General features: G+C 48.0%; 1 protein-coding gene across 1 annotated transcript in view; it reads right to left on the bottom strand.

Moving 5' to 3' along the window:
• The window catches only part of MICAL3 (microtubule associated monooxygenase, calponin and LIM domain containing 3), a 67023-nt gene that overhangs the window by 3866 nt on the left and 40432 nt on the right, over positions 1-22725 (bottom strand). The window contains 15 exon segments of the mRNA XM_075343581.1: positions 2337-2387; positions 5716-5809; positions 6954-7061; positions 7327-7377; positions 9181-9222; positions 9310-9404; positions 9773-11336; positions 11338-11517; positions 11593-11669; positions 11762-11869; positions 12060-12161; positions 13334-13396; positions 13734-13886; positions 15893-16122; positions 18393-18591. Of these exon segments, the coding sequence (XP_075199696.1) occupies positions 2337-2387; positions 5716-5809; positions 6954-7061; positions 7327-7377; positions 9181-9222; positions 9310-9404; positions 9773-11336; positions 11338-11517; positions 11593-11669; positions 11762-11869; positions 12060-12161; positions 13334-13396; positions 13734-13886; positions 15893-16122; positions 18393-18591 (3117 nt within the window).

Genomic DNA, 22725 nt, shown 5'->3' with positions numbered 1-22725 from the left:
AGGTACAACATCGGACTGTACAAGCTCCACCTGCAGGCCGCGCCAGGTACAACACCGGACTGTACAAGTGCTCACTGAGACGAGAGGGAAATTTAAGAAAAAAAAATAAAAAGATATAGTGGCCAAAACCTCGAGTGTGCGGCGGCTCCACCAGCTCTAGAATCCCATGTATGAAGCACCAAAGGGTTCAGTCACCGGTGAGGAGTGACCATCCAACCAAAGCCACAGGACGGTGCAGGACTATCAGGGTGTTAATCTGCCCAAAACCTCACAGTCCTCCCCTGTAATCACTCAGGGAGAGCCATCCCCCTCCTCCAGAACCCTCTGCCCCCCCCTTCCTCCAGAACCCCCCCCTTCATCAACACCCCTCATGTTCCCCTCCTCCAGAACCCTCTGTCCCCCCACCTCTAGACCACTACATGTGCCATCTTACAGAACCCTCCAACCCCTCCCTCCAGACTCCTCTGCTCCTCCAACCCCCTCCCTCCAGACCCCTCTGCCCCTCCAACCCCCTCCCTCCAGACCCCTCTGCCCCTCCAACCCCCTCCCTCCAGACCCCTCTGCCCCTCCAACCCCCTCCCTCCAGACCCCTCTGCCCCTCCAACCCCCTCCCTCCAGACCCCTCTGCCCCTCCAACCCCCTCCCTCCAGACCCCTCTGCCCCTCCAACCCCCTCCCTCCAGACCCCTCTGCCCTCCCCCCTTCCTCCAGACCCCTCTGCCCCCCCCCTCCTTCCTCCAGACCCCTCTGCCTCCCCCTTCCTTCCTCCAGACCCCTCTGCCTCCCCCTTCCTTCCTCCAGACCCCTCTGCCTCCCCCCTTCCTTCCTCCAGACCCCTCTGCCCCCCCCTTCCTTCCTCCAGACCCCTCTGCCCCCCCCTTCCTTCCTCCAGACCCCTCTGCCTACCCCTTCCTTCCTCCAGACCCCTCTGCCCCCCCCTTCCTTCCTCCAGACCCCTCTGCCCCCCCCCTTCCTTCCTCCAGACCCCTCTGCCCCCCCCTTCCTTCCTCCAGACCCCTCTGCCCCCCCCTTCCTTCCTCCAGACCCCTCTGCCCCCCCCCTTCCTTCCTCCAGACCCCTCTGCCCCCCCCCCCTTCCTTCAGACCCCTCCGCCCCCCCCCCCCCCTTCCTTCAGACCCCTCCGCCCCCCCCCCCCCCTTCCTTCCTCCAGACCCCTTCTCCTCCAGACCCTACTACCCCCTCTGCATCCCCATCCTCCAGCCTCAGTCCCCTCCCACCAGACTCCACAAGCAGCTCAGCAGACAGTATCACACAGGAGAGGATTAGATACATAGCTCAGCAGATAGTATCACACAGGAGAGGATTAGATACACGGCTCAGCAGACAGTATCACACAGGAGAGGATTAGATACACAGGAGAGGATTAGATACACCGCTCAGCAGACAGTATCACACAGGAGAGGATTAGATACACCGCTCAGCAGACAGTATCACACAGGAGAGGATTAGATACACGGCTCAGCAGACAGTATCACACGAGAGGATTAGATACACGGCTCAGCAGACAGTATCACACAGGAGAGGATTAGATACACAGCTCAGCAGACAGTATCACACAGGAGAGGATTAGATACACAGCTCAGCAGACAGTATCACACAGGAGAGGATTAGATACAGCTCAGCAGACAGTATCACACAGGAGAGGATTAGATACACAGCTCAGCAGACAGTATCACACAGGAGAGGATTAGATACACAGCTCAGCAGACAGTATCACACAGGAGAGGATTAGATACAGCTCAGACAGTATCACACAGGAGAGGATTAGATACACAGCTCAGCAGACAGTATTACACAGGAGAGGATTAGATACACCGCTCAGCAGACAGTATCACACAGGAGAGGATTAGATACAGCTCAGCAGACAGTATCACACAGGAGAGGATTAGATACACAGCTCAGCAGACAGTATCACACAGGAGAGGATTAGATACACAGCTCAGCAGTCAGTATCACACAGGAGAGGATTAGATACACAGCTCAGCAGTCAGTATCACACAGGAGAGGATTAGATACACAGCTCAGCAGTCAGTATCACACAGGAGAGGATTAGATACACAGCTCAGCAGTCAGTATCACACAGGAGAGGATTAGATACACAGCTCAGCAGACAGTATCACACAGGAGAGGATTAGATACACGGCTCATACATTACACCAGGATATTACATATTAGGTGATATTATTACAGTTTCTTCTTCTTGTTTCAGGATTTAGGAGCCGGGGTTGGGGGGGGGGGGGCTTTTGGGGGGTCAGGGAAGTGTAATAGGTGGATTGTAGGTGGGTTAGTACTGGGGTGTGATTTGGGCATACATACCACCCAGGTGCAAATCGATGAGGTCACTGTAATAAGACTCTCCCCAATAGTCTACAACAAGGAATTGTGAAGAGAGTTATTGCATTGACAACAGAAAAAGTGAAAGACAGAGCATATGTGAAAGGGTTAATGGAGTGACGGACGGGACAGAGGACGGGACAGAGGACGGGACAGAGGACGGGACAGAGGACGGGACAGAGGACGGGACAGAGGACGGGACAGAGGACGGGACAGAGGACGGGACAGAGGACGGGACAGAGGACGGGACAGAGGACGGGACAGAGGACGGGACAGAGGACGGGACAGAGGACGGGACAGAGGACGGGACAGAGGACGGGACAGAGGACGGGACAGAGGACGGGACAGAGGACGGGACAGAGGACGGGACAGAGGACGGGACAGAGGACGGGACAGAGGACGGGACAGAGGACGGGACAGAGGACGGGACAGAGGACGGGACAGAGGACGGGACAGAGGACGGGACAGAGGACGGGACAGAGGACGGGATCAAAGGAATAAGTAGAGAGGAGAAAAGACATTTGGGGTCCTTGAAAAAAAAAAAAAAAATACATGGGCCCCTGGGAGAGGAGTGGGAGACAGAAGAGATGAAGAAAGCGCCAGAGAAGGAGAACAGAGCACATCATGCAACACATTGTGCAGACAGTACAGATGAGACGCTGCACAATCACTCCCATCATCTCCACACTGTATGTCATACAGCACAGAAGACTGTAAACGCAGCTCTGGATGTGACTAGAGTAAAACAGCAAGATATTAGTGTGAACATTATCCAATAATACTGCTCATCAATTATATATCTGGATAAGGATCTAAGGATTTTTTTTCCTGAAGCAGGAGAGTCTCTGCAGCCACCACTAGGGGGAGCTCCCTGTATACAGAGATACATAAGATCCTGTCTGCAGCAACCATATCTGTATACAGGGAGCTCCCCCTAGTGGTGGCTGCAGACAGGATCTTATCATGTATCTCTGTATACAGGGAGCTCCCCCTAGTGGTGGCTGCAGACAGGATCTTATCATGTATCTCTGTATACAGGGAGCTCCCCCTAGTGGTGGCTGCAGACAGGATCTCATCATGTATCTCTGTATACAGATAGCTCCCCCTAGTGGTGGCTGCAGACAGGAACTTATCATGTATCTCTGTATACAGGGAGCTCCCCCTAGTGGTGGCTGCAGACAGGATCTTATCATGTATCTCTGTATACAGGGAGCTCCCCTAGTGGTGGCTGCAGACAGGATCTCATCATGTATCTCTGTATACAGGGAGCTCCCCTAGTGGTGGCTGCAGACAGGATCTTATCGTGTATCTCTGTATACAGGGAGCTCCCCCTAGTGGTGGCTGCAGACAGGATCTTATCATGTATCTCTGTATACAGGGAGCTCCCCCTAGTGGTGGCTGCAGACAGGATCTTATCATGTATCTCTGTATACAGGGATCCCCCCTAGTGGTGACTGCAGACAGGATCTTATCATGTATCTCTGTATACAGGGATCCTCCCTAGTGGTGACTGCAGACAGGATCTTATCATGTATCTCTGTATACAGGGAGCTCCCCCTAGTGGTGGCTGCAGACAGGATCTTATGTATCTCTGTATACAGGGAGCTCCCCCTAGTGGTGGCTGCAGACAGCATCTTATCATGTATCTCTGTATACAGGGAGCTCCCCCTAGTGGTGGCTGCAGACAGGATCTTATCATGTATCTCTGTATACAGGGAGCTCCCCCTAGTGGTGGCTGCAGACAGGATGTTATCATGTATCTCTGTATACAGGGAGCTCCCCCTGGTGGTGGCTGCAGACAGGATCTTATCATGTATCTCTGTATACAGGGAGCTCCCCCTAGTGGTGACTGCAGACAGGATCTTATCATGTATCTCTGTATACAGGGAGCTTCCCCTAGTGGTGGCTGCAGACAGGATCTTATCATGTATCTCTGTATACAGGGAGCTCCCCCTAGTGGAGGCTGCAGACAGGATCTTATCATGTATCTCTGTATACAGGGAGCTTCCCCTAGTGGTGGCTGCAGACAGGGTCTTATCATGTATCTCTGTATACAGGGAGCTCCCTCTAGTGGTGGCTGCAGACAGGATCTTATCATGTATCTCTGTATAAAGGGAGCTCCCCCTAGTGGTGGCTGCAGACAGGATCTTATCATGTATCTCTGTATACAGGGAGCTCCCCCTAGTGGTGGCTGCAGACAGGATCTTATCATGTATCTCTGTATATAGGGAGCTCCCCCTAGTGGTGGCTGCAGACAGGATCTTTTTTATCTCCGTCTGCATGAAATGGAGGGGAGAATTTGGAGTTCTGGATCAGACATGGAGGCAGAAAACATTAACATAAACCTGGTGATGTGATTATGGATGAATCGGGTTACACATAAATAAAGAAGAGTCTAAAAACAAAGACCCCATAAGCACAGGACGAGGAGGAGTAACACGGACGATAAATTAGTGATGAATGACGCAAAACAATTATTTACAAGCTGAAAGTCCCCAGTGATGACCCCGGGGGATGGGTGCGCTCTGATTAGACCATTACACCGCTATATAAGAGTCTGGTGAAGCTACATCGATGTGACCAATGTCCACTGACCCCAAAGTGTGAGGCCTCTCTGTATAGATGTAAATTATATACGGTATATGCCCTGAGTATGATGGGGGTCTGCTATATGTAATGTGCAGCATAATGGGGGTCTGCTATATGTAATGTGCAGCATAATGGGGGTCTGCTATATGTAATGTGCAGCATAATGGGGGTCCGCTATATGTAATGTGCAGCATAATGGGGGTCCGCTATATGTAATGTGCAGCATAATGGGGGCGCAATGGCCAATAATAGACACACAGGGGGGTTCAGGGCCAGCCGTGCTGTGAGGCGCCGCCCTGCTGGAGAACAGCTGCGGTAATGATGTGTAAGAGCACCACCTAGTGGCCGCCGTGTGAATGAGGCACGACGTACCAGCACCACTCCACATACAGAGGAGTTTTAGCTCCGTGTTCAGACATGGGATTCTCAGAATTGAGGAGAGTGAAAGTCGATTAATATTGTAAAATCAACAAATTAGAAAAGACAATTGATAAAGCATGAAACGGCAGCGGGTGCAGAGATTGATTGCGGTTGATGGGAAGGACCCAACCAGATTGATGCAATTTTAATTTGCTGTAGACATAATATAAGGAGGACGAAGGAATCTGCACAGGACACGACATTACTGCAGAGCAGTGACAGTGGTTAGTACACCGGCCCTGTGTGCTGCGGGGTACACAGCTCTGCTGCACAGTGATGTGGACGCTGCAATGTCCACCACCGAGAGGCTAGAACACCGCTAAATCAGCATCAAAGCAAAACAGAGAATTACCGGCTTCTCCGCGCAGCGCCTTCTCCACCGCGACGCCGCGCTCCTCCAGCTGCCGCTGCTTCTCCTCCACTTGTTCCAGCTGCCGCTGAATGATCTGCAGGAAGGGATAATATGAACAGTTACCCCCAATACCGAGAGCGGCATCCATATGGTTAACAGCGAGGGACGCTCCCTCGTTACCCCACAGCCACCCCGAGATCACACTACTGTCCTGATGGATGAAATGGTAAAGCCGATGTGCAGGACCAAGAGGGGGCAGAGGCCCGATGTGCAGGACCAAGAGGGGGCAGAGGCCCGATGTGCAGGACCAAGAGGGGGCAGAGGCCCGATGTGCAGGACCAAGAGGGGGCAGAGGCCCGATGTGCAGGACCAAGAGGGGGCAGAGGCCCGATGTGCAGGACCAAGAGGGGGCAGAGGCCCGATGTGCAGGACCAAGAGGGGGCAGAGGCCCGATGTGCAGGACCAAGAGGGGGCAGAGGCCCGATGTGCAGGACCAAGAGGGGGCAGAGGCCCGATGTACAGGACCAAGAGGGGGCAGAGGCCCGATGTACAGGACCAAGAGGGGGCAGAGGCCCGATGTACAGGACCAAGAGGGGGCAGAGGCCCGATGTGCAGGACCAAGAGGGGGCAGAGGCCCGATGCACAGGACCAAGAGGGGGCAGAGGCCCGATGTACAGGACCAAGAGGGGGCAGAGGCCCGGTGCAGGATCAATGATGGCGGGGCAGAGGTCCGGTGCGGGATCAGTGGAGGGGGGAGGAAGAGGCCTGGTGTGGTATCAGTGTGTGTGTGGGATCAGTGTGTGTGTGTGTGTGTGTGTGTGTGTGTGTGATGTGTGTGTGTGATGTGTGTGTGTGATGTGTGTGTGTGATGTGTGTGTGTGTGTGGTGGCAGAGGTCCGGTCTGGGATCAGTGGGGGGGGGGGGCAGAGGCCCAGTGTGGGATCAGTGGGGGGGGATGGGGCTGAGGCCCGGTGTGGGATCAGTGGGGGGGGGGATGGGGCTGAGGCCCGGTGTGGGATCAGTGGGGGGGGGGGGGATGGGGCTGAGGCTTGGTCTGGGATCAGTGTGGGGGGGGGGGGGGGGATGGGGCAGGGGCCCGGTGTGGGATCAGTAGTGTCGGGTCAGTGGTGTTGGATCCCCACCAATCTGACAATCTGATACTGATGACCTATGCTATGAACAGGTGATCCGTCTGTCCTGCACCCCCCCCCTTCCCCGAGGGGTGGTTCGGCGGTCACCTGTGCCCGGTGCAGCCTCTTCAGCTCCTCCTGCTTCGCTTGCCTCCGCGCCGCCTTCTGGACCCTCTTGGTGAGTTTCGCGTTCAGCTCCTCGTCTGTGTACGTTTTCTGTATGAAGGAAAAGACGTGGAAACCGCAAATAAGAGAGTAACTTCAATTCTACAGCAAAGACCCCGAGAAGTGTCTGCACCCGGCCCCCCCCACACCCCGCCACCCTGCATAAAAGTGTACACAGGAGGGGCAAACCCCATCATGCAAGAGTAAGGTGAGGGGGACGTGACGGCAGCCCCAGGACCACCAGCGAGGAGCGGGGGATTAGCCCTCTAGGGGGTAGAGCGGGGGGAACAGATTAGCAGCGGAACGATGTCACTACCTTTGATGAATACGACCGCCTGAACGCCAGAGCGTGGGGGACATAGACCGACTGACAACACAAACGCAGGGGGAAAACCAAGCAAATTAATCAGGTTAAAGCAAATGAAAACTAATCCATAAAAACAATCAATAAACAATAATGACATGAAAAATGGGGGGGGAAAAAAAAAAGAAAAGACAAATGCGCTTATTGGCTGCCAGGGAGAGTTACAGAGGAACAAATCTCAAACCCCGCCCAATATGGCCGCCTCTAGATTTATAGAGGTTTACAACCTGCGGCTCCCCAGTAGCTGTGGTACTACAACTCCCAGCATGCCCTGTATACAACACACCCTGGAACGTCTCCCGGCAGCACAAAAGCTGAAAATATCAGTGCCTGACAGCCAATCAGCCAAGGAAGACAGCGGCTGTGCCAACCAATCAGATCGCTGCTTGTTTTCAGGTCAGCACTGGTTGAAATGAAAGCTGAGATGTAATTGGTTGTCGCTGAGTGAATATCAACCAATCAAATAACTGTTTAGTTTCTAACCCGCCCTGACACAAAGAAAGCTGGTATCTCACTGGGTGCTACAGGCCCTTAGCAACCAACCGGATTACAGATCTCTGGACCCATAGCAACCAATCAGATGACAGCTTAGATTCCAGTCTGCACAAGTAAAAAGCAGCGATCTGATTGGCTGCCGCTGACACCCCCTCCCCCGCCCGCTCTGTCTGCTTTGGCTTTGCCATGAGGCCTTAGCGAGAGTTTATATATTAATACACGAGACACCAGTTATAATGCCCGCGAGCTCGTAATAACGGGTCCGGAGATTATAATCTGATACCGCCGCTGTTTAGTAAAATTATATAATTGCCAATGCTAAACACAAAATAATAATGGTCGGGGCCTGAAAAATGGAGACGAGCGCAGCCCAAAGGGACATGATATATAGATGCTGAGCTGCCCATAACGACCAATCAGATCGCAGCTTTCATTCCTAAAGGAGGATTTACAAAATGAAAGTGGAAATGTGATTGGTTGCCATCGATAACCGCACCATTGCCTCCCCCTCCCCCGTATATCTCCACCTCAGGTGACGTGGTTAATGGCCGACGACACTTCAGGTTTATCATCAAAGTCTCCATTTTTCGTGATTAACACAAATTAATAGAATTAAGAGCAACTGGTGAAATGAAAATTAACAATGTCAGGACATGGGGGCGGCGGGCAGGGACACAGCGGACGAGACCACCACAGACCGGGGACTCATGACCATTCACCACAACACACCACACACACGTGACATAAAAACATGGCGGCTGGAGGATGATGGCCGCCACTACTGGCCGTAGTCTCTAGTACCACAGACTGAGGAGAGGGAAGCCACAAGATGGATCGCTGGGGGTCTCTAACACCACCTGGCCACAGCTGGAGGGCGGGCTGGCACTGTGTGAGACCCCCAAAAGGTCAAGGATTTCAGAGGCGAGGTGATAGATCACTTTAAGGCGATGTGTAACAACCGGGACTGGATGATAGCTAGCACCAGGCCTCTACAGCCAGCGCCAGCCCACCTAGAGCTAGCGCCAGCCCACCTAGAGCTAGCGCCAGACCACCTAGAGCTAGCGCCAGACCACCTAGAGCTAGCGCCAGACCACCTAGAGCTAGCGCCAGACCACCTAGAGCTAGCGCCAGACCACCTAGAGCTAGCGCCAGACCACCAGAGCTGGCGCCAGAGCCCCACACCTAGCGCCAGACCAACTAGAGCTAGCACCAGACCAACTAGAGCTAGCACCAGACCACCTAGAGCTAGCACCAGACCACCTAGAGCTAGCACCAGACCACTATAACCCCACCATCTACTCAGGACTATACCTCTTCTCTTTCCACACGGATATTGGGGTCGCGGCGGCGGCACTGAGAGATGGAAATGTGACATCAGGATGAGAATATAGTCACACCCCCAGTGATAAGTCGTGACCCGGCGGACGCAGCGCCGCTTACCTCACGCTTGGACTTCTGTGAGGATTTCTCTAAGACGTCATCACTAGACAGATCAGACTCCTCGGAGAAGCTCAGGTGTCGTCTGAGCGGAATATCTACGAGACAAGAATGCGGAACGCACGTCAACCTCTTAACGGCAAGGTCAAATTTTCATTTTTTGCCCCTCCCCCCCCATCATAACTTTTTGTTTTCCCCAGTCTAAGCTTTATAGGAGGACTAAGAGAATGAAAAGACAATAGACCCTTGGCTGCCGTGGTAATCCTTTGGTACCTGAATGGACACACTGCCCCCAGGTTAGAGCCAATGCTGCAGTGAGAGGTGGGTGCCATCTGTAGAGCACAGCTGGCACCCTCTGCGTATTGGATGGGCTCATTTCATAATAACGCTTCATATGTATGTATAAGGAGCAATTATTATAGGAGTGGGGTATGGAAGGGGACCACTATCATCATCCGGCCATTACCTGTTCCACGGACCACAGACGCTTTGACCTTCCCGGAGTCCACGGTGTTGGTGCTAGAAGGAGTGCTTGGTGTAGACTTCTCATCCGCCGACTTCTTCTTCTTCTCCTTCTTATAACCTGAGAAGACCGACTTCCACAGTGATTTGGGTTTGGTGCCTTCGTCTGGCTTGTCAGACAGGCGACTTGTCTCCCCCTTGGACTTTTTCTCCTTCTTCCTTGGGGAAAACAATGAAGGTCTCTTCTTGGGTTTTCCACCACCTGAGCCTTCTGAGGAGGTAATGGAGCCCTCAGCAGGTTGAGGTGATAAAAAGAGTTCGTCTGCAGCCCCTAGTCTGAGAGTTGGTGCCTCGGGTAGAGCTCTGGACTCTCCAGGGAGGCAAGATGAGAGTTTGTTGGAAGACAGAACTGACCCTCGGTGAGAAGCCTGCACGGTATCCAGCTGCTTCATCTTGTGAAGCTGTTGGGCCATAGCGTCCCTCAAGGCCGCACTTTTAACAGACTTTTCCCTCGCCCTCATCCTCTCCTCGGCCAACTCTTTAGCTTCAGGAGTCAACTGCGGAAGAAGTCTTTTTCTGTGGTGACCTCTCTCTACAGAAGATGGAAGTTCTCCATTCTCCTTAGACAATGGAAGTCTCTGGAGTTTAGTCCGGCTTGTTGGAGGAGTGAAAAACCTCTCATGGAGGCTGGAGTTATCCGTTCTCTCGTCGTAGGTGTCTTCCACATCATCAGCGAAAGGGATCTCATCAACGCTTTCAACAAAAGACTTACGAACTTCCTCCAATTTTGGTGTAGGCTGAGGAACATCTGGAGATTTCACCTTTGCCTGCAGAGGTGGCGGTGGGATGGATTCGGGTCCATTCTGCCAGGAGACTAGGCTTTTTTGGAGTGTAGCAGGCTCTTCTCCTTGTGGCGGGGGAGGAGGAGGACTAGAAGGTGGAGTAAGCAGAGCAGAATCGGAGGTGTTGAAGCTTTCGCTGGCCACTGTTCGAGTATTGGAATTACTGCCATTCAGCCCAAGACCTGAGCTGGTGGACACGTCCCTCCTTTCCCCTTCGGAGCTCTTCAGTTCCTTTTCGGATGGCGATATGGGAGTGAGGGGGGACAAGAGCTCGGGGTCCAGCCTATTGGGATTCACCTTCTTCAGGACATGCGGAGCTTTCAAAGGAGGAGACTTCAGGTCACCGTCTGTAGCCTTAGACACTGCGGTCCTTGCTGCAGAGTGATCGATAGATGGAAAACTGACCTCGGATGTTCGGCTCCGCTCCACCGGGGTCAACCCCAGGCTACGACGAATTTCGGCACTTTTCGTCCAAAACTCCTCTATGAGGTCAATGCGTTTCAAAGACTCTTCTGAATTGGGACTGGTCAACAAGTCTGTCCTCACAGCATGGCCACTAAAAGGCAGCTTGGCAAGGGGGGTGGAGGTGATGACTGGACTTGGCTGCAGACATACAGGCGGCTTGGTGGTGGTGGGAACGGTGACCACCTCTGTGGATGGTAAGGGCTGAGAGCATATAGGAGAAGCCGGAGATCTCAAGGGTCGGAGGAGAGCTGGGATTGAGGGGGGATTTTACAGGTGAAGTTGGGGTTACCAGTTCTTGTGTTGGGGTTGGCTGGGAACAAACGGGGCTTAAAACTTTTGGTTCTGATGGAGTTGAGGCTTTGCTGCCGGCTCGCGTGATGTAGGGGTCTGGGAAAAATCTGACACTGGGTGAAGTCCGCTCCTTGGGAGTCAACGAGGACACCTGCAGAAGCAAGAAGTCCATCAGTGCAAGTAGTAACCTAGGGGTGCTAAGCATTAGGCACAAGGGACTACACACCTTCTCACTCTCCGCCTTAGGGCTGAAGACGCGAGGCTCAGGGGTGGCTGCGATTGGACCAGAACCTCTGTCCGAATCTGGAGGAAGACAGGAACCAGCACTTACGTTATACCGGTGCACCGTGGGCCACGTCTTATCACAGGTAAGATGTTCAGTCATCCTTACTTACCGCTCTGTCCGCTGGACAGTGCGCCTGACCCCTCCTCCAGTCTGAGCCTGAGTCTCTCGGACTGTTGAAGTCGTTCCTCGGCCTCCGCGTCGGATGGGATGTCGTCGTCTGCATGACAAAATATTAAGGTTGATCATCTGTAGAGGGGGATGAAGGCTGACGGGCTGACGGGAACACATTATCAGGCTGCGGTGCCCCCTGTAGAGGCTTCCGGATCGGAGGGCGATCGCAGTAGGGAGTGCGGGAGAGGAGTCGGGGGACGTCTGACAAACAATATCGAAGATAAGAGGCCACGTACCGTCACCAAGATCTGCAGACGTGTCCCCATCACCTCCTGCGCCAGCCTCTAGAAGACCCGTCCCCAGCACCTCAGCCTCCGCCTCTTCATCCTCACAGGCAACTGAGGGAGTAGGGTGGGAAGAAGCAAAGAGCCCACCGAGGAACAGGGAGAAGAGAGCGACGTTAAGGGAGACGGCGGAGGCAGAAGACACAGGAGGCGGCAGAAACGGCGGAGGCAGCAGAGGACACCGCACACGGCAGGCTGCACACTCGCACCAGGGTTAGTTCCTTCACTCATTAGTTAGCTCTGCGGACAAGCGGCTGTGGCTGTCTCCTGCCAGCAGGGGGCGCTGCACAGTAATCCCTACAATCCCCTGCATCTATGGCTACAAGTCATTGCTGGGACTTGTAGTTTTGCATCATCTACCGATGACACATCTGATCTAAGCAACTGAAACTGCATGTCTAAGGAATTATTAACTTAAGAAGCCAAGTACCCTAAGAAAAGACCTGGCATTACCTGGGACCCCCAATGAGGGTCTCAGAATAACCAGCAATGCTGCCCCCTGCTGGCAGAAAATGGATAAGACACAAAAGCTTACAGTAAACCCCAATATTCCACCAGGATATGGGGTCCTCTCACTAAATGGCCCCCATAGCACGTCACCAGTAATAGGGGACCCAGCAACATATCTCAGCTGCCTGCATCCCTGGATATTGGGGTTTCCTGCAGTCGCACGGTTAATTTCTCTGTGCATTGACTACCAGGGCCACGAAACGCAGAAAGCGGCACACGTGTCGCAGGTTACGGAAACGCCGCTATTTCCACTGACAAAGCGCCACATGGCGACAGCGCGGCTGCGGCTTAATCATCTGTGAGGTGGTAAAGGGTTAAAACAAAAGTGGATTGCTATAAGGCACTGGATCTTGAAAAGGTTCTGCACAAGTAATACTGCGCCATTTTCAATCCCTCTGCTGCTGTCAGTGAATGAGGACAAAGAGCTCAGCCCTGCAGAATGGCGGCATTCACTCACAGCAAGCAGAGATCTGGAGGCCACATCAGGGTCAGCTACAAGGGGCTCCGAGTCACGGGTGAGGGGGGGGGGGGGGGGGGGGGGGTTCAGAACGTGGCCGCAGTGGACTCACGACATCGCCTCGTAACTGGTGCAAGAAGGGGCAAAACGGCACAAATCAAGCCAGGAGCAGAGCGAGCATGCAGGGCGCGGGCGGTGCAGCGGCACAACCACAGTGCTCCGTACAGGGAGGGCAGCGCCACTTCCCCCCAACATCTACCTCCGGGGACGGCCTCCAGCCACGCTCTTACGGGATCATGGTGGTGGGTGGGGAGCAGGAGCGCTGCGACAAAATAACAAAAAATACAACAAAACACATGAGTAAAGGGAGGATCACGGGGGCCCAGGGGCGAGACCCTCACATCGGGCTGGACTCAGGTTGCGATGGAATTAACCCTTTCAGTGCAGATAGTGAGATCCTCATCGGTACTGGTGCTGCCCACCAGGGGGCAGCAGCGAGTACCCGGAGAATTGTGCTTATAGTGTTGATGAAACCCTAAATTGAGCTGGAACTTGTAGTTCATCGCTGCGGTGTCTTACATTTTTTTTTTGCCAACTTACCTGGAAAATTACCCCAAAAAACAAATATAGTTATCGGCACCTCCAGCAGGGGGCATTACCTTTAGAAGGAGAAGACGTGCCCACTTCTTCCCCCTCCGTATTAACCCCTTCCTGCTCTTGGCGAACCTTGTGGACATGAGTCCAGTGGACGTCTGCTTTGATCTCCATGGGGTCCACGGGGGTCAGCGCCTGCTGCAGTTTGAGGTTCCCGGCTGGAGAGAGGCGCGAGGAACGAGGCAGACACGAGGTGCAGGACAGTGGAGGAGAGCAGAGACAGAAGAGACCGTTATACAGAGGCAGAGCCCAGAGCAGAGACAGAAGAGACAGTTATACAGAGGCAGTAGCAGAGACAGAAGAGACCGTTATACAGAGGCAGAGCCCGGAGCAGAGACATGGCGTAGTGTTAGGATAGAGAAGCGGGGTGCAAGGGTTAATGAGCGTCAGCGCCCCCCGACCGCTGCCACCTACAGGCCCCCCACACTGCCCACTTACTCCAGGGGACCCTGCAGCGTCTCGCTTCTTCCATCGTCTCTGCTTGCTGTCAGTGAACAGGAACCTTGTTCCCCGAATCTACAATTCTAAACAGATCTTGTGTCACTGACCGAGAGCAGAGATCTTGAAAGCTGGAGCGTCCCTTTAACTTCCGAGCAGGTAGACCGGTATATACCGTATACTGCTGTCCAGCTCACGGCTGATGCATGCATGGATTGGCGCACACAGAGCTGAAGCGGCCAATCAGACTGTGGCTTTTATTAGCGGCTTGGCTTAGAGGAGACGCCCTACACGGTGGCTACTACTCTAAATATTAGAGCGGCCCAAAGCGGAGCCAGGGATATAAAACCGCATCATGCACAATATGTGGGGCCCCACCAGTGGCTGCCGCCCACTAGGAATCATGTTATTTCCACGCTGGTGCTGGAATTAGCACATGCAGGGGAAAAATAAAAATAATTCCATTTCAGAGGCGACTCATGCACAGAAGCAGCCTCCGACACCAATGAAATCTATTCTGCCGCCTCACAGTCGGCACCCAGGCTGCGCGGCCTCACAGTCGGCACCCAGGCAGCGCGGCCTCACAGTCGGCACCCAGGCTGCGCGGCCTCACAGTCGGCACCCAGGCTGCGCGGCCTCACAGTCGGCACCCAGGCTGCGCGGCCTCACAGTCGGCAACCAGGCTGCGCGGCCTCACAGTCGGCAACCAGGCTGCGCGGCCTCACAGTCGGCAACCAGGCTGCGCGGCCTCACAGTCGGCAACCAGGCTGCGCGGCCTCACAGTCGGCAACCAGGCTGCGCGGCCTCACAGTCGGCAACCAGGCTGCGCGGCCTCACAGTCGGCAACCAGGCTGCGCGGCCTCACAGTCGGCAACCAGGCTGCGCGGCCTCACAGTCGGCAACCAGGCTGCGCGGCCTCACAGTCGGCAACCAGGCTGCGCGGCCTCACAGTCGGCAACCAGGCTGCGCGGCCTCACAGTCGGCAACCAGGCTGCGCGGCCTCACAGTCGGCAACCAGGCTGCGCGGCCTCACAGTCTGCAACCAGGCTGCGCGGCCTCACAGTCGGCAACCAGGCTGCGCGGCCTCACAGTCGGCAACCAGGCTGCGCGGCCTCACAGTCGGCAACCAGGCTGCGGTACACCTCACTTGCGTTCTCTGCTAAGGTATTTGATCATGTGTCAGCAGAATTGTGATTGCAGCTCTGGGTGTGTAATTCTGCGATTTCAGTGGTGTAGGAATTATTCCAGGTGTTAAATATCCCTCGCCGGAAAGAAATCAGGAGAGAAAGTAATAGAGCGGTGGCGAGGGTGGGATACCTTTAAATGTACCAACTGTGTCTTCATCAGATATACGCTGAAGCCAGAGACCCTGCTGCAGTTCTCTCTCCCAGGGGCAATACTCACCCTCTGCACACGGCGGCGCCGCAGAGTCGCCCCTCCCCGCCCCCACAGAGATGGAGACAAAGAGAGAAGCAGAGAAAGTGCAGATGAGAGGAAGAAAGGCAAGAAATAAGAAATCCTCGCACTCCGCTCCAAGGGGAGACGCTGAGGGCTCAGACCATTCCCCGGGATATGGAGCGGTGAATAAATGGTTAAAAAAACTAAAATATGACCCAAAATGGTAAACTGGCCACAAGAAGCCGAGAGTCCGACACCCCCACTCCCCGCATCACCAGGGTGGGGGGGACCAAGATAAAAGGCACCAATTACATGTATATAAACTGACCTTCACTAGACGGCTCCTCCTCCTCATCATCCTCCTCCTCCTCCTCCTCGCTGACACCCGGCTCCCCCGCCTGATCTGCTTCCATGTCATCTGCACTACGACCCTTTAATTTTGCGTGAATCTTCACAGCCTCCTTCCAGGGCACCCCGCCGAGATCAGAGGAGGGCGCAGGCTCATAGCCTTCCTCCTGGTCCTCCTCCTCCTCTTCCTCCATCTCAGACTCTGAGCTACTGAAAAACAAAAACTATAAGACCACTACAATGCAAAAGTAATACTGCCCCTATATACAAGAATATAACTACTATAATACTGCCCCCTATGTACAAGAATATAACTACTATAATACTGCCCCTATATACAAGAATATAACTACTATAATACTGCCCCCTATGTACAAGAATATAACTACTATAATACTGCCCCTATGTACAAGAATATAACTACTATAATACTGCCCCTATATACAAGAATATAACTACTATAATACTGCCACTATGTGCAAGAATATAACTACTATAATACTGCCCCTATGTACAAGAATATAACTACTATAATACTGCCCCCTATGTACAAGAATATAACTACTATAATACTGCCCCTATATACAAGAACTACTATAATACTGCCCCCTATGTACAAGAATATAACTACTATAATACTGCCCCCTATGTACAAGAATATAACTACTATAATACTGCCCCTATGTACAAGAATATAACTACTATAATACTGCCCCTATATACAAGAATATAACTACTATAATACTGCCACTATGTGCAAGAATATAACTACTATAATACTGCCCCTATGTACAAGAATATAACTACTATAATACTGCCCCCTATGTACAAGAATATAACTACTATAATACTGCTCCTATGTACAAGAATATAACTACTATAATACTGCTCCTATGTACAAGAATATAACTACTATAATACTGCTCCTATGTACAAGAATATAACTACTATAATACTGCTCCTATGTACAAGAATATAACTACTATAATACTGCCCCCTATGTACAAGAATATAACTACTATAATACTGCCCCCTATGTACAAGAATATAACTACTATAATACTGCCCCCTATGTACAAGAATATAACTACTATAATACTGCCCCTATGTACAAGAATATAACTACTATAATACTGCCCCTATGTACAGGAATATAACTACTATAATACTGCCCCTATGTACAAGAATATAACTACTATAATACTGCCCCTATGTACAAGAATATAACTACTATAATACTGCCCCTATATACAAGAATATAACTACTATAATACTGCCCCTATGTACAAGAATATAACTACTATAATACTGCCCCTATGTACATGAATATAACTACTATAATACTGCTCCTATGTACAAGAAAATAACTACTATAATACTGCCCCTATGTACAAGAATATAACTACTATAATACTGCCCCCTATGTACAAGAATATAACTACTATAATACTGCCCCCTATGTACAAGAATATAACTACTATAATACTGCCCCCTATGTACAAGAATATAACTACTATAATACTGACCCCTATGTACAAGAATATAACTACTATAATACTGCCCCTATGTACAGGAATATAACTACTATAATACTGCCCCTATGTACAAGAATATAACTACTATAATACTGCCCCTATGTACAAGAAAATAACTACTATAATACTGCCCCTATATACAAGAATATAACTACTATAATACTGCCCCTATGTACAAGAAAATAACTACTATAATACTGCCCCTATATACAAGAATATAACTACTATAATACTGCCCCTATGTACAAGAATATAACTGCTATAATACTGCTCCTATATACAAGAATATAACTACTATAATACTGCCCCCTATGTACAAGAATATAACTACTATAATACTGCCCCCTATGTACAAGAATATAACTACTATAATACTGCCCCCTATGTACAAGAATATAACTGCTATAATACTGCCCCTATGTACAAGAATATAACTACTATAATACTGCCCCTATGTACAAGAATATAACTACTATAATACTGCCCCTATGTACAAGAATATAACTACTATAATACTGCCCCTATGCACAAGAATATAACTACTATAATACTGCCCCTATGTACAAGAATATAACTACTATAATACTGACCCCTATGTACAAGAATATAACTACTATAATACTGCCCCCTATGTACAAGAATATAACTACTATAATACTGACCCCTATGTACAAGAATATAACTACTATAATACTGCACCTATGTACAAGAATATAACTACTATAATACTGCTCCTATGTACAAGAATATAACTACTATAATACTGCTCCTATGTACAAGAATATAACTACTATAATACTGCCCCTATATACAAGAATATAACTTCTATAATACTGCTCCCATATACAAGAATATAACTACTATAATACTGCCCCCTATATACAAGAATATAACTGCTATAATACCGCCCTTATGTCCATGTATACCGCTATCAGCTGTGCTCACCTGCTGGCGGCCTCCTCCTCGTGCTCGCCCCCCTTGTCCAGGAGGCTGCTGAGGTTGTGCTCCGCCAGCGTCTCCTCTGGGACCTCCTCCAGCTCCTCTCTTTGCATGGACACCCTGTAGTTCTCCAGCTCTATACGCTCCGGCGTGGCGCGCAGTCTCTTGGCCGCGGTGTGATCCTCTACGCCGTTTATACTGGGACCTAGAACAAGAACAGAGCGGTATAAACAGCGGGACCCTCGGAGCGCAGGGTGTGGGGGGGTCAGGGGGGGCGGACAGTCGCTGCTGGTGCATTTGGGGTTTGGGAACCATTGTTCCATCATGTGTGGCCTGTAGGTGGCGCTGCAGCTATAAGTGGCCGGTTCTGGCCCCGCGGTGATGATACTCTGCAGTTTTGTATCTGCTGTGGTTTTCTATAATGTGATGTGAATGTATAGACCGGCTCTATAGGGACGACGTCTTCCCAGGTCTGAGAGAAAAGTAAAGACAATATGGCGGCGATATATATATTTTTTTTTTGCTTTATTCTGATTTGCTTGACTCACTGTCGCCCTCTACAGGGGAGAAAGCAAAGAAAAATCTTGGGTATTTAGAACTAGACGACGAGACTGACATCACTCAGAAGACAGATGGCAGAAGACCAGCAAAGGGGGAAGTGGCCATTAAAAAAAAATTATTCAAGAATACTTTCCGGCTGCTACCTGCGAGACAACAGCTTGCACTGAACGAGTTTCCAGGCTCTGAATTAATACAGAATCTTGGAGGTTCTGCCTCCAGTCGCATCCAAAGCTGCGTTTCTTCTGTTTGTGCAGCTTTGGGCAGGACTGGAGCTCACGCAGAGCCTCCTCCACTAAAATCTCTCTGAAGTGGAGCTTTAAATATTTAAAGTGACGGCGCCCCCTTTACCCGTAAAATGAAAAACTCAGAAACAAGAGGGAAAAAAACCAAAAGCTTTAATTTATTAACTTAAAAAAAGTGCAACAGAGAAAAGTGGAGGAACACAACAACAATACAGAGCATGACAGGAAGAAATACGGAGACACACAGGGCAAAAAAAAACGGGAGGGCAGGGCGTAATACTGGGGGAGGAGTCACACAGATGAGGCGCTAACAGGGTGTCCCAAGTAAAAGGATTCGGGTCACCTCCGGAGCTGCATTCACAATTCTGTCGGTTTGCTGGAGCTGATCACCTGGAGTATGAGAAGCCCTCAGCTCAGCACAAGTTCTATTCCTCATGAGCAGAATTATGAGCGCAGCTCTGGACGGGATTCAAGTATCACACATGATATAAGTAATATAGAAAGGTCAAGTGTACACATAAATCAGAGCTGAGACCGGCGCTTCAATGGGGCCTTGAAACAAGGTTAAAGCGCCGTTGCTGCCCCTTTAAAAAAAAAATTTAAAAAGGGGATTTTCCAGTTACTTTACATTCACTGCCATTTTATATCTGGAGTAATATTATAGATTATTTTTTAAATGTACAGTTTAATTCTGCCTCCGAGAGATAAATATTGAGCGCATCGACATTTAAAAGGGATATACACATTATAATCCAGTCTAATCCAGTGTAGCATAGCACTGACTGCGTCATAGAAGCGAGAGGACGGACACGTACGGGTTCCCATCGACACAGAGAAAGGAGGGGGACAAAGTCGCCATATAGAGATCACGAAAAAACAGCAGCGACAGATTAAAAGCCTTAAAGGGGGTTTTCCAGGTAGAAAAATCTGATTACTAAAGCAGGAAGGAAAGAGATCCGAGACTCCTCCCAGAATGGTTACAATTCTATGGAAAATTCCGAGTATCCATAGCAACCAGCAAGAAATGCATTATTAATCGGATTTTTCTAAGACCCCTCGGATGAGATCCCAACAACCCAAGCAGCAAACATCAAGTCATTAAAGCACGATAACGTCCCACGCGATGGCTTCAGGTCACAGCTGACGCGTTTTATAACACGGCCGCGGGGGACGAACACCAGAAAAACACTAAAAATCTATCAAATATAGCAGAATGGACGGCAGAAAACACATAATGGACGGTCAAAATGCAACTAATACTGAGAAAGTCCAAAAAAATAAAGGAGGCGAGCGCCAGAAAAAAAAAAAAAGTGACAAAAATCTGATTAATAAGGCAGAACGCGATGTCAGAAGTGCGCGTCAGCGCCTCAGAGACCGACGGGTACTGATCACTGCCGGTCAGGGGTGCACAACTGTGGTTGTTAGGGCCGGGTGTCCCTAGCAACCAAACTGTCAATCACCGCACACTCTACGCTACAGTCGGCACTACTAATCAGATTTTTTTTCTCTGAAATGAAGACTGGAGTTCTCCTTTTAGAAAATGGTAACCCCAAATTCTACCCAACGCCTTCACATGTGGGAAAAGACGTTTTGTAGATGAAAATAAAATAGTTTCAAAAATAACCATTGTGGACTGAAATAAAAAAAAAAAAAAAAAAAACCAAACACCACACACCCACCACAACAATTTTATGTCAATACTAACAAAACTGCACGGCCGGCAGCCTAATTCCTGTACGAATTTACCGAATTCTCAACAAAAAACAACAAATCTTTTTCTTACATTGCGACAATCAACTATTTCAGTGCCCCCAAAACATGAGAAATACCAGTAAAATATATAAAAAATAAAGCATTTATAAATATAACCCGTGAAGACCCGTGTAAAACCAATAAAACAGGTAGAAATTTCAAGTAATTTAAAAAAAAAAAATAATAATAATAATATGTGCGCAGAAACCGAGTATCATAACCATAACACCAGCCACATTCACTAAAACAAGATAAAAAAACAAAAAAAAAATAAATAAATAGATATATATCTCTATCATATAAAATGTATACTTTATATAATATATGGATGTATTGTTATATTATAAAAAAATATACATTTTATATTATAATATGAAAATGTATTATGTGTATATAATATAAAATGTATATTTTATATAATACAATTTTTTATAATATATTATACAAATATATGCATATATATTATATAAAGTATACATTTTATATTATAATATATACATATAAAATACATATATTTTCATAAATAAATATATGTATATTAGAATATAAAATGTACACTTTATATAATATATGCATATATTTTTATAATATATTATAAACAAAATATGTATATATTATATAAAATAAACATTTTATAATATACACATATATAATACATTTTCATAATAGATTATAATTATGAAAATGTGAGATATATGAATAAAAATATGTATATTTTCTATAATAAAATATATAATTTATATTTGTTTTATAATATGAAAATATATGTAGATATATAAAATATACATATTTTTTTATACATATATCTCACATTTTCATAATTATAATCTATTAATTATGAAAATATACACATATATAATACATTTTCATAATTAATAGATTATAATTATGAAAATGTGAGATATATGTATAAAAAAATATGTATATTTTATATATCTACATATATTTTCATATTATAAAACAAATATAATATATATTATTATAGAAAATATACATATTTTTATTCATATATCTCACATTTTCATAATTATAATCTATTATGAAAATGTATTATATATGTGTATATTATAATATAAAATGTTTATTTTATATAATATATACATATTTTGTTTATAATATATTATAAAAATATATGCATATATTATATAAAGTGTACATTTTATATTCTAATATACATATATTTATTTATGAAAATATATGTATTTTATATGTATATATTATAATATAAAATGTATACTTTATATAATATATATGCATATATTTGTATAATATATTATAAAAAATTGTATTATATAAAATATACATTTTATATTATATACACAATACATTTTCATATTATAATATAAAATGTATATTTTATATATTATATAAAGTATACATTTTATAATATATATATATATATATATATATATATATATATATATATATATATATATATATATTTTACACATTTTTATTTTTGTTTTTTTTTAAAACAGCCTTTTTATTTTACCTACTGCTTAAACTAACTAAGCAATGATAAAAAAAAAAAAAAAAAAAAAAATATAAAAAAAAAAAGTTAAACTTTCTAAACTGTTTTTTTTTTTGGATCCATGAGTGCATTCTACCAATATATCACCTTCGTAAATGCTGACATCAGACTAAAATAAATAAAAATAATAAAAAATGTAAATATATTAAAAAAACAAACAAAAAACAAAACAAAACCCGCTTTGGTTCCAGATGTTGCACTTTGCCCCATTCTGAATATTTCCAGTAGGGAAGGGGAATCACATTCTAGCTAC

Source organism: Anomaloglossus baeobatrachus, chromosome 4 (genome assembly GCF_048569485.1).
Source record: "Anomaloglossus baeobatrachus isolate aAnoBae1 chromosome 4, aAnoBae1.hap1, whole genome shotgun sequence".
Lineage (NCBI taxonomy): Eukaryota > Metazoa > Chordata > Amphibia > Anura > Aromobatidae > Anomaloglossus > Anomaloglossus baeobatrachus.
Note: the sequence above shows the minus strand (reverse complement) of the source record. Positions and strands in the feature narration are given on the sequence as shown.